The sequence below is a fragment of the Saccopteryx leptura genome, chromosome 3 (assembly GCF_036850995.1).
Source record: "Saccopteryx leptura isolate mSacLep1 chromosome 3, mSacLep1_pri_phased_curated, whole genome shotgun sequence".
Lineage (NCBI taxonomy): Eukaryota > Metazoa > Chordata > Mammalia > Chiroptera > Emballonuridae > Saccopteryx > Saccopteryx leptura.
In genome coordinates, this window is record NC_089505.1 from 107,230,209 (window position 1) to 107,242,999 (window position 12,791).

Below are 12,791 nucleotides of genomic sequence, written 5' to 3' on the forward strand. Positions count from 1 at the left end.
GGGAATTGGTTGCGAAGCAGTGGAGGCAGGTGGAGACCCAGGCTGATCACACAGGTCAGGAAAACCTACATCCTTTCTAGCTGCACATTAGGGACTCATGAAAGTGAAAGTCTGAAATAAGGTACTCGGTGCCTGTGTAGTAATAATAACAATAACCTCTTATCGCTTATCAAGCACGTACTAATTGCTAGCCCCAGTGCTAAGTGCTTTACAGACGTGCTCTTTTTAATCCTATCAGCCTTGAGGTAGCTATTGTTATGAGCCCTGTTTTCTTTAGGAGAAGGAAGCAGAGGCCAGAAAGGTTAAGTAATGGAAGAGCCAGTTTCGTCTCTAACTCCATCTGAATCACTATGCTCTCACCCTATGCCATAATAACTGGATTATGGGAGGGAATAGGGTACAAGAAAGTCTTTTTGGAAATTTCCTGCTCCAAAACAAAGTCTAGCTGTAGTCAGTGAAAATGAGAGAAATTAGAGAACAGGCCTTTTAGATCCACAGCCAACGTGAGCACCCCAAACCTCTTCAGTAGTCTTTAAATGGCATAATAATGATTATTATTTCTGCTTACAAGCCCTACTGTCGGGAGGTTTATACTGGTATTTGTTTACATTCACAGCAATTGGGCAAGGTAGATGTCATTACCTCCATTTTACAAAGGAGGACACTAGGCTCAGACAGGTTGTGGTTTTCCCAATGACACACAGCAAGGACAAGGCATTGCTGGATTTGAATTTGTTTCATTCCAAAGTCAGTGTTCTCACAAGACCATATACTGTTAATGCCTTCAGGAGGGGTTGAGACAGCATACCGTGTCAACACAAAATGAAATACCTACAGACTTCTAGGCTTTTGGGGCTGGAATTACTCTTTCCTGCCCCTGGGAAAGGTTCCCCACCCCCAGCCACTTCCACCCTCCTTCCAAGGTGGAAAGTTGGTGCGTGTGTACCAGGTAAGGACACTGCTCCCACACAACCATTACTTCAGAGATTGTTTTGTGTATCTCGCCAGAAAGAAGGGTTCAAACCTTCCCTCAACTCAACTCTCAGAGCAATTAAGTTAAGGTTTGGCAGCCATCCTGTACTAATGTTGATTCTAGTCTAGAAACCCACAGATATCACTCCCAGCTCCTTCTCAGACACTTCTTTATCAAAGTTTTATTAGGCTCAGCTCAGGGTACCTCCATCTGGGCATCTTATTACAGAGCAAGGACATTTCAACCATTTGTAACACCACCACCCAAGCAGAATTTTTGAGGACAGCCCCAGAAATGAACTGCAGGAGAGCTATAAATCTTTTTTGCCCACTCTCCCCTCCTGCATGCATTTCCTGTTTCAACCCACCTATTTCTTCAGTCCTCAAACGCATCTCTGACAGGCTCATCTCTGCTCATTTATTCACACTTCCCTTTGCCTGAAACTCATTCGCCACTGTCTGAAATCTACCTTGTGCTTTGAACTACAATCTCTTAATATTCGCTTATCTTTTTGCACTTGTCACATTACAGTTTTTCATTACAATTATTTAAAACATTTTTATTCTCTTACTTTGCTATAAGCTACCTTTGTGACCTCAAAGTAAAGTACTGCACCAGGCACTGGAATCGTATCTGTATAATACACTGTTCATAAAAATTAGGGGATCAGGGAACATGCAGATACTCCAGTACTTTCAGCCTTTTGTATAGTGCATTTTCACCAATGAAATAAAAGTTAGTTTTGCACCTCATTTGCATAATTGAACAACTTTCTTTGACTTGTCATTTGCTTTTCTGATGTTCTTGTTTAATAAAAAAAATCAAATGCTTCTTTATCGATTCATATTCATTTTGAAATATTCCCTAATTTTTGTGAGCAGTATATATGAGATAATTTATGGAGTTGTATTTTGTTCTAATTTTTGTGGGTGAGTTCTCTCCCCCCACCCACAAGTATGTAGCCAGGCCTGCCTTAATGTTTCCTACTTGAAACTGTCTAAGTTTCAGATCCAAAAATCAAGTTTCCAGACACCCAGAAGGCAATTTCTAGAACTACTTTTGAAAAATATGTACATATTTGGGAAACCGATCCAGAAGGAAAAGGGATGGAAGTGCTTTGAATGGGGGAAGCAAAAATCTGTGGAAGGTTAGAGAAGGCACCACTTTTGTGAATTTGTACATACAGCACCTAGAATGAGTATTATGTGGAAAGCTGTTCATTATATACCTTGGTCTTGAGAGCAGTGGTGAGGGTCTCTCTGAACAAGCGTGGAATAATCCATTCAGAAGGGCACAATAGAGGTAGGAGGATTAGCACTCACATCAATAGGAGTCACCCCAAATGATGCAACCATGATAAAGGACCTAGCCTCTACCTCACTATTTTGTGGGGAAATTTCTTATTTCAATCTTCCAATAGCCTTGTCTTCCCACTGCCCCGCCTTCCCCAATTTCTTCCTCCAAGCTTCCCTTGCCCATCTGCACCACTCACCCTTCCGTTAGACTCTCCCTTAGCTGTCCCTTCTTCACCCCTAGACTCCCCTGTGCTCTATTCACTTTTCCGTCAGGCAGTCTCTCTCCCTACTGTCTTCCTGCCCAGATAACCGCAATTCTCTCTTCTTTCCCGCCCCCACCCGCACCCTCCTCCTCCCCGCATCCTCAAAGCCTGTCTCCTTTTACTTCCATAATTCAGTGACTTCGCTTCCCCTTCTCAGAGGCTCAGCCGTTGCAGGGGGCGTGGCCCCGCAAGTAACATGTCTCCCGCCGGGTGTACTCTACGGGCCCGCGCGCAGACAAAGACATTCCACAGCCCCCGCCCCCTCCGCGCATTGGGGGAGGAGACACGTGTCCCGCTAGCGCTGAGTCACGTGGGAAAGAAAACGAAGGAAGCCCGCGGCCACCCGCGCGCGCGCACAACGCTCCAGCCTGGCGGCCTCGGAGGGAAAAGGGGAGCGGGGAGGCGACTTCTCCGGGATGCGCGGCGGTGCGCACGCGCAGTGGCCCGACTAGGGACTTTGTTCTCCACGGAGAGACCCAAGGGCGGTGCCGGCAACTGGCTGCGCACGCGCGCCGCCTCATTTCCGGTGCTCTCTTTCGCTGGGTCGGTCGGGTCGGCTTCGGTCGCTCCGTCTCTTCCACCCCCGCCAACCGCCGCTGGGGCCTCTGCCGCTGCCGCGTCGTTTTCTCGATTCCTCGATTGTACATCCTGCCCAATGCAGCGCCGGGACGACCCTGCCGCACGCATGAGCCGGTCTTCGGGCCGCAGCGGCTCCATGGACCCCTCAGGTGCCCACCCCTCCGTGCGTCAGACGCCGTCTCGGCAGCCACCGCTCCCTCACCGGTCCCGGGGAGGCGGAGGGGGGTCCCGGGGAGCAGCCCGGGCCTCTCCCGCCACGCAGCCGCCACCGCTGCTGCCGCCCTCGGCCACGGGTCCGGACGCGACAGTGGGCGGTCCGGCGCCGACCCCTCTGCTGCCCCCCTCAGCCACTGCCTCTGTAAAGATGGAGCCGGAGAACAAGTACCTGCCCGAACTCATGGCCGAGAAAGACTCGCTTGATCCGTCCTTCACTCACGCTATGCAGTTGCTGACAGCAGGTAAGCGGGCTTTCCGGGTCCTGGGTCGCCCCGCCACCCAGGAGCATGGGTGGCAGCAGCTTTGTTCCTTTCGCTTCCCGCCCCCCGGGGACCGAGGCAGTCGTGAAATCCATTTCTCAACTCACACTCATCTTCGGGAGCCTGGAAATCATATTCTCATCCCAGCTCATGGTGCGAAAGAGACTGTCTAGGGTGCAGTAGAGGCCCGAAGGGGCCTTGGCGATCTCTTAGCGCGCAGATGTTGATGGATAGTATGCTAAGCCCCCGCCCCCTGCCGACTCTTCCCCCTCCCACCTCTTGTAACTGCCCCACGCTCCGAGTACTCGGATTCTTCCAGAAATGAACCTTTATCTTCTCCTTCCCCCAAATGGAAAGCTTTTTTGACTGCGGGTGGCGGTAGGCGCCTCCACTGAGAGTGTGGGAGGTGAAGACAGCCTGAACGGGGAGGGACCGTGAGAGGGAGGGCGGAGGTGAGATGGGGTGAGGCTGGAGCGCCTCGTCCAGCGCGCTGCGGTCGCTGGGGCCGGGTCGGACTCAGCGGTAACTGGAGCTTAAGTTCCTCCGAGGCAGGAGCAACCTGTGGGAATCGACGCTTAAGGTTTTCCGAATTAGATTTGTGAGTTCTGCACGTGAGATAGTAATTGTTTGCAGAGTTGGCAGGTTGGACCCCTTTCTTTTACAACATGTGTTCACTATCATTCAGGAAGCGGGAAGATAACCCTCGAGACAGTAAAATGAGGTAGAGCGAGGTAAAGGGCGGTTGCATGACATTCCCCAACGAAACGGACAAAAATTGAGGAAGTTGTACAATGCTTGTACCTGCACAGAAAGTCTTGGTCTTTTTATTTTTGTTTTTTTTTTTTTTTGCTTTTTGCTTCAATAGTGAAATAGATCAGGAATAGTAGTCTTTGTTCTCTGACGTCGGTAGAGGAGCGCTTCTCCTCTGCACCGGGCAATTACCTCTGATTTCTCCCTGAAGCCAAGTCTGTTTTGGCCTCGCTTCTGGTTGAAACGTTGTTTTAATATGTATTTCTTACGCTTTGTAAGTTTTATTAAGTAAAAATTCAGTCTTCAACACCTTCAACACTGGATGACTAGTTGGACTCTGGCAAGGTTGCTGTAATAGACAGATTGTTAAGAAAATTTTTCTCACTCTTTGTTCCTCTATCTCCCATTATTGGTAAGGGGTCTTTTAAAAACATAAAGCACACAATGGTCAAGAATAGGAATATTTGAAGTGCTTACATTTCCAACTCAGTGCTTTGCTGTTCTGTAACACAGTTGGATTGTTTGAAGCATTACTGTTCATTGTGTTCTTCTGGCAAGCTTTTTGAGAGCAAGGAATGCTTTTTATATTTTTCATATTGTCTTTCATATAGCAAACACCAGCTGTTTGAATTTGAAAGCAAGTACATGCAGATTTAGAAATGTCAGACTTAAGTGGTAAAGGTTGACTTGGTACTCTTTATTTCCTGAAATCTAATTAGTCCAAGTAAACTTTGTGAGGCTTAAAATAAACTTTAGGACTTAAAGCTGTTGCTTTGAGCTCAAAATTCTGACCCTTAATTAGTTATCTACTCTTGGGAAACATTCTGAACCTCAGTAACCTCAACTGTAAAGTGGGATGGTGAGTTTTGAGGATTCATGTGTATAAAAGCACTTGCACAGTTCCCTTTGACCTGTAAATATTAAATAATAACTTGTCACCACAGTTTTCCTCTAGTTGTGAATACATGGTACTGAATAATATCAAGGTTTGAAAAGAGTGCTCAATTTTTTTAACATAGGTTTTTTTGTCTTTTTTTTAATCAAACATTTTAATTGGAGAAATGGGATTAAGGTAATGCTTGTTTGAGAGAACAGACTATCTATATATACTTCATAGCATGGATAAATCTTGATATATGTTGAGTTCAGTTTTTAAGGTATTTTTGAATGATCCAGAAAAGAGACTGTAGTGAAGGTAACCAACTGCAAAGAAGTATGAGACTGATAAGGCAGAGTAGTAGTATTTAAACTTTGATTAGGTTACATATAAGAAAAATATAGCTAACACTTAACTGTGCCTGGCACTGGTCTGAGCACTTAACATCAATATTTAGTCTTTACAACAATACTATAAATATAAGGGAGTTACTCTTATTATTCTCACTTTTACAGATGAGGGAACCATGCATACAGAAATTAAATTGCCCAAGGAAACAAAATTAGTAAATAACATAACTAGGATTTGAAGTCAGTTTGAGTCAGGATCCATACACCTAACCCTCTCTACCCCTCCACTGTAGTCTCTGCAACAAATTGCACTTAAAATATTTTGTACTACTTGGACAGAATATTGTAAAAACCACTTGAACATATCAGAGTGCTAGCTAATGGGAGTCAATATGATAACTCGAAGATATAGAAAAAAGAAACCCACAATGCACACAGAGCCTAGCATTTGGGTCTGTGACTGTGGCACCTCTGCCTATTTCCAAAGAGATGCCACAAGACCTAGACCACTCTTCCTTCACTATTTACATAGCTCTCTGTCCTTTTCCCAGCTTTGCTTTACTTTGCACTTATCAGCATCTGATGCATCATATATCGTAGTTACATTTTTGTTGACCACCCCTTCATAGCTAGAATGTCACCTGCACCAGGGGGCAGAGATCTTTTGTCTGCTTTGTTTACCACTATATCTCCTGTTCTTTGAAGAGTGCCACACAGAGTGGCCTCTTACTAAATATTTGATGAATGGATATTCATCTTCATTGCAAAATGGAAAAATATCAACACAAGTCTAAGGGATTTAGGTTTTGACCATAGACTTCTTTCTGTATTAGCCAAATTGATAGTTAACTGTGATGACAAATATATTTGCAGACATGGACTCAGTGTACCTATGCTAGTTTTCTGAAACAAAAATAATTTATAATGTGTGATAAATGTTTACATAATAAAAATAAAATGCTTTTATGTGTATCACTGTTCTTTTTCTACTTTTCTACATTTAGGAAAATGTAAATTACTATAAATAACTCAGGAATGAGTAAACATTCCAATAGATTAACGATCCCTAGAATATCTTGAAAGGATACTCTGAAATCCGTCTTCTAAAGCACTCAGTGGAGAACATTTACAGGGTCTGTTGGAACTTCAAAATACAGTGTTTGACCGGTCACAGGAAAGCAACAAAAGACAATAGAAATGTGAAATCTGCACCAAATAAAAGGAAAACTCTCCCAGTTTCATACCTATTCAGTGCAGTTCAGTGTGGGCTCACGCACAGATTTTTTAGGGCTCCGTAGGTAGCTATCCCGTATAGCCTCTACAGACTCGTCACTGACTGATGGCCTACCAGAACAGGGTTTCTCCACCATCTGCCGGTTTCCTTCAACTGCTTATCCCACCAAGTAATGTTATTTCTACGTGGTGGTGCTTGTTATAAACGTGCCGATATTCACGTTGCACTTTGGTCACGGATTCGAATTTAGTGAGCCACAGAACACACTGAACTTTCCTCTTTACTGTCCACATCTTGACTGGCAAGACCGTGGGCTGCTCTTCTGTACACATGGTGTTATGTCATCTGCGCATGCGCACATGCTGCCACATCATCCTACAGAAACTGAGAGGGTTTTTCTTTATTTGGTGCAGATTTCACATTTTTATCGTCTTTTTTTGCTTTCCTGTGACTGGTCAAAAGTGTACCATAACTTTACAGACACACTGTATATCTAGAGTTCTTGTTTCATTCTACTGGGCTAGAAGATGTATTTAAACCAGAAAGTGGAATTGCAAAGAAATTATAGACCAAATACAGGTATAAGTAAAAATGTTAGTAAAGAAAGGCAGAAGTTATCACTACTTGTAACATAATGATTGTTAACCTGGAAAAGTGGTCTGTGATGTGGCTGATTACAAGATAAAAATGTGCCTGACCAGGCGGTGGCGCAGTAGATAAAGCGTCGGACTGGGATGCGGAAGGACCCAGGTTCGAGACCCCGAGGTCGCCAGCTTGAGCGCGGGCTCATCTGGCTTGAGCAAAGAGCTCACCAGCTTGGACCCAAGGTCGCTGGCTCCAGCAGGGGGTTACTCGGTCTGCTGAAGGCCCACGGTCAAGGCACATGTGAGAAAGCAATCAATGAACAACTAAGAAGTCGCAACGCGCAACGAGAAACTGATGATTGATGCTTCTCATCTCTCTCCGTTCCTATCTGTCTGTCCCTGTCTATCTCTGCCTCTGTAAAAAAAAAATTAAAAAAATGTACAAATGTGTAGGTTACTGATCAAGCATTAGCCAATCAGGAAAGAACTGACAAAATGGTCTCATTTTTAGAATAGTATCAAATGTCTTGGGGTAAGCATTATATAAAAAGTCAGTTCAAAATGTATATGAATAATCATAAAAAATATTTAACCTTTGCAGAGCATGTAATGTGCCATGAGATGTACTACTTATAATTCCCTCTTCCTGGCCATTCTGTTGAGGCAGAAAGAATTTTTATCTTAATGTTACAGATGAAGAATATTATGATCACATTGTCAACTTAAAATTTTTTTGAAAATGGCCCTAGCTGGATAATTCAGTTGGTTAGAGCATCATCCCAAACCTCAGAGGTTAGGGGTTTGATCCCTGGTTAGGACATATACAGGAACAGATCAGTGTTCCTCCCTCCCTTCCTCCTTTTCTCTCTCTAAAATCAATAAAATAAACATCATAAAGTTTTTATTGGCCTGACCTGGTGGCGTAGTGGATAAAGCATCGACCTAGAACACTGAGGGCGCCAGTTCAAAACCCTGGGCTTACCTGGTCAAGGCACAAATGAGAGTTGATGCTCCCTGTTCTCCCCCACCCCCGTTCTTTTGTTCTCTCTCTCTAAAAATGAATAAATAAAAAAATCTAAAAAGTTTTTATTGAAGGTAACAAAGGACGATCTGAATAAAAAGAAATGTCCTGAAGGAGTAAGTGTGGAGGAAGGGAGGAGGAACTAGTGTTGTAAAGATCAAGTCAAACTAGTCTGACCAGATAGTGGCGCAGTGGCTAGAGCATTGATCTGGGGTGCTCAGGACCAGAGATTCGATGCCCCTAGGTTGCAGGTTTGAGCAAGGGCTTGAGTGAGGGGTCGCTGGCTCAGCTGGAGACTTCCCACCCCCGCCCCGGTCAAGGCACATATGAGAAAGCAATCAATGAACAACTAAAGAGCCATAACTACCAGTTGATGCTTCTCATCTCTCTCCCTTCTTGCCTTTCTTTCACTCTCTCACTTTAAAAAAAAGCTAAAATCAAACTAGACTAAGGGATTGATGGGACATGGATTAGTAGGAACTCAAACATTGCTGGTGAAAGTGTGAATTGGTACAACCACTTTGGGTAACAGTTTGGCATTTCATTTGAAAATTTAACATTTTAATTCCTTAAAATTCAGCAACATTGTTCCTAGGAATGTGCCCAAAGAAACTTGCATGTAGATGCTTCATTCATAAAATGGTGCACCTTGTTCACAAAATGGTATAACCTGTGTTACCATTGATTGAATATGAGATTTTCAAAATGAAGTATGTATACAGCAGTGAAAATGAAAACTACAGGTACCTGCAACAGCATAGAGAAATCTTGGAGATCTCATATTAGGTGAAAAAGTAAATCCCATAAAGCTACATACATACAGTACAATACCACTTTTAAATAACATAGTAAGATTAAGCAAAATATTGTTAGTATATATACCTGATAAGCAGGTTTTTTGTTTTTTGGGTTTTTTCGCCTTTTAAAGATTTTATTTATTCATTATAGAGAGGGGAGAGAGAGAGAGAGAAGGGGGGAGGAGCAGAAAGCATCAACTCCCATATGTGCCTTGACCAGGCAAGCCCAGGGTTTTGAACCGGTAACCTCAGCGCTTCCAGGTCAACGCTCTATCCACTGCACCACCACAGGTCAGGCGATAAAGCAGTTTTTTTAAACAACAGTAAACTTGTTTATGATTCAGCAATTGCACTCTTGGGCATTTATCCCAGAAAAATTAAAATTTAGGTTCACATAACCTATATGTTGTCTCTGTCTCTGTGTGGGTGTATCTCTATAAAAACAACAACAACAAAACCTGTACATAAGTGTTCATAGCAGCTTTATTCACAATACACAAAAACTGAAAACAAACCATATGTCTCCATTAGGTAAATAGTTAAACCATGGTATATCCATATATACCATATATATACCACATACTACTCAGCACTAATAAAAAGAAATGAACTACCTGATGAATGAAACAATTTGTGTGTATATCAAGAGAATTTATTATGCTGAGTGAGTCTACGGCCATACCACCCTGAACGTGCCCGATCTCGTCTATTATGCTGAGTGAAAATTTCAAAAGGTTATGTGTATATATACACTGTATAATCCCACTAACTTAACATCCTTGAAAAGACAAAATGAGAGATGGAGAATGGATTGGTTGCCAGTGAGAGAGAGAGGGAGAAAGGGGGCTGTGGTCGTAAAAGTGTAACATGGGCAGTCCTTGTAATGGAACTGTTCTGTACCTTTACTGTTGTTGGTTACATGAATCTGATTAAATTGCATAGAACTAAAGACACCCAGATACGTGCATGTAAAACTGGTGAAATCTGAATGAAGTCAATAGATAGTATTCATGTTAATTTTCTGGTTATGTTATTGTATTGTAGGTATAAAATATTTATAGAGAAAATTGTATAAATCTACAGTTATCTCAAGATTTTTTTTTTTTTTAAGAAGAAAGCCCAAATTCTAAATTGTGCCTTAAGAGAGATTTGGGAGACTATGGACAATATTCTATAATTCTCTTTAAAAGTAGGAAGGAAAGACAAAGAGGTTTAATGACTTGCTGAAGGTTATATATATATCAAGCTTGTAGCAGGGCTGGGAATCAAACCCAGTGCTGTATAGCTTCAAAACTCATGCTTTTTCCTTTGAGACACACATTTTAAAAAGTGTCCTTATAGTAAAAGAGTAAAGGAAATGCCACAGATTACTTGAATTTGCTCTGACTCATGTAAGGAATGACATGGGTTTAAGTACCTGCTCTCTTACTAATTAGTTTTGTGATCTTGAACAAGTTACATAACTTTTCTGAGCCCAGGTTTCTCTGGTTGTTGATTAAGGATAATCCTGGTTATAAAGACAAAATGAAACAATGCAAAATTCCTGACTCGTAGAAAGCCTTGGATAAGATATGATCAGTGAGTATGTCTGGCAAAGAAACAAATAGGTCACCTCTCTGTGTTGTTTACACCTTAGCTTTTCTTTCTTTGGCTCTTGGGACATCCAAAGTCTCCAGAGGCCCAGGCAAAAATCATTTAAGAGTTGGTTTCAAAAAGGTTATCTGGAAAGTACTTTTGCCGGAGGGTAAGCCATTTTTAGGAAGCATCTTCTTGATTTTTCCCCCTATTATATCCTGCTCCTAGCTCTCCAAGTGAAGTGAAGCTAAGGAGAGAATACATAATTGAAAGAAAAAAAGCCTTGGCCATGTAGCTCAGTTGATTGGAGCATTATACTAATGCACCAGGGTTATGGGTTTGATCCCTGGTTGAGACATATACAGGAATCAACCAATGAATGAATGGATGGGTGGAACAACAAATTGATGTCTCTCTATCTCTCTATCACTACCCCCCCTGTCTCTCCCTACCCCCTCCCTCTTTCTCTCTCCCTTTCTCTCTAAAAAACAGTCAATAAAACTGAATATCTGAGACACCAGCAGAGCCCTTTTATTGCCTTTTGCTTCATGACAGTGTCTGAGGTTATAAACTGTACTTCCCCAAATTTTACAAAATAAGCTTTTTCTTGTATAAAGAAAGCTCCCCCCCACCGCCCCACACACACCCCTGCCACTGAAAGGCAATAATAGAAGCATGAGTTCTGAAGTTGGAGAAAGCCTGGGTTTTAATTCTTATTCTTGTACTTTAATAGCTTTTGTGATTTATCAGTCTAACTTCTTGAGTTTCAGTTTCCTCGGTTGTAAAATGGAGATTGTACCAGCTACTTTACTGAGTTATTTTTTAGGATAAATGAAGTAATATTTATATAGTATTTGATTGGCAATAGGCATGGAATAAGTGTTCAGTCTTTTCTAAATATGGAAGATGCCCATTCTTGACTCAAGTTGCCCTTTAGTCTTTTACTTTCTAGGCTAATCTCAGATTCTGTTATCTTTTCAATTCTCAGTATTCTCAAAAAATGTTTTAATATTCTTTAAAAAATTGTAAGATAAATTCAACAAAGGGATTCTAATTAAGATTTGACTACTTCAGCCTGACCAGGCAGTGGCTCAGTGGATAGAGCATCGGACTGGGATGCACGCGTGGACCCAGGTTCGAGACCCCGAGGTCACCAGCTTGAGCGCGGGCTCATCTGGTTTGAGCAAAGCTCACCAGCTTGGACCCAAGGTTGCTGGCTTGAGCAAGGGGTTACTCGGTCTGCTGAAGGCCCACGGTCAAGGCACATATAAGAAAGCAATCAATGAACAACTAAGGTGTCGCAACAAAAAACTGATGATTGATGCTTCTCATCTCTCCATTCCTGGCTGTCTGTCCGTCCCTATCTATCCCTCTCTCTGACTCTTTCTCTGTCTCTGTAAAAAAAAAAAGATTTGACTACTTCAAAATAGAGCAGAAAGATCTGTGTGTAGAAAAAAGCCTTAAATTCACAGGCCATATTACATTCCATACAAACAAACATTTCTACTGGGTTCAGTTTTTGCAGCCCTGCTTCGTATAGGAACACAACAGATTAATAGACTTTGATTCTTATCTTCTTGCACTTAACTAAGTAAAATTTCTCGAAAGTGATATAAAATACGACTGAAGGCCCTTAATTAGATGATAGCAATTAAACACTGAAGGACATAGATAAAATGAAGTATGTAATTTGTTCCACGTTTTTAGAAGCTCCACAGTGATATTTTCATATAAAAAATATGGCATTTGTTCCTTTAGAACATTTGAAGATTGAGTACCCAGTTTTCCAGCCTGAAAACTCAAGAAAAGATGTATTCAGAGATGGTAGGCTCAAAACTAGTGACTACAAAATGTTAATATTAGCAGTAGGTGGGAAGGGGTGAAGGTTTGGATATACCACCAGTAAAACCTCAAAACAAATAAGATGTTGAATGAAGCATTTAATCTGTTCATTATAATGTCATATTTGTTTGCTGTTTCAAGCAGTGAAACATAGGCATGTGAACAGCACTGCCAT

General features: G+C 42.2%; 1 protein-coding gene across 3 annotated transcripts in view; it reads left to right on the forward strand.

The window, feature by feature from the left end:
- Positions 1-2,911: 2,911 nt before the first annotated feature.
- Positions 2,912-12,791, forward strand: part of KHDRBS1 (KH RNA binding domain containing, signal transduction associated 1) — a 43,145-nt gene continuing 33,265 nt past the window's right edge. For all 3 annotated transcript variants that reach the window (XR_010750226.1, XR_010750225.1, XM_066375716.1), the window contains exon 1: positions 2,912-3,568. Coding sequence is in view for 1 of the 3 variants with exons in the window: in XM_066375716.1 (XP_066231813.1) it covers positions 3,187-3,568 (382 nt within the window). In the remaining 2 variants the exon portion in view is untranslated. The remainder of the gene's footprint in view (positions 3,569-12,791) is intronic.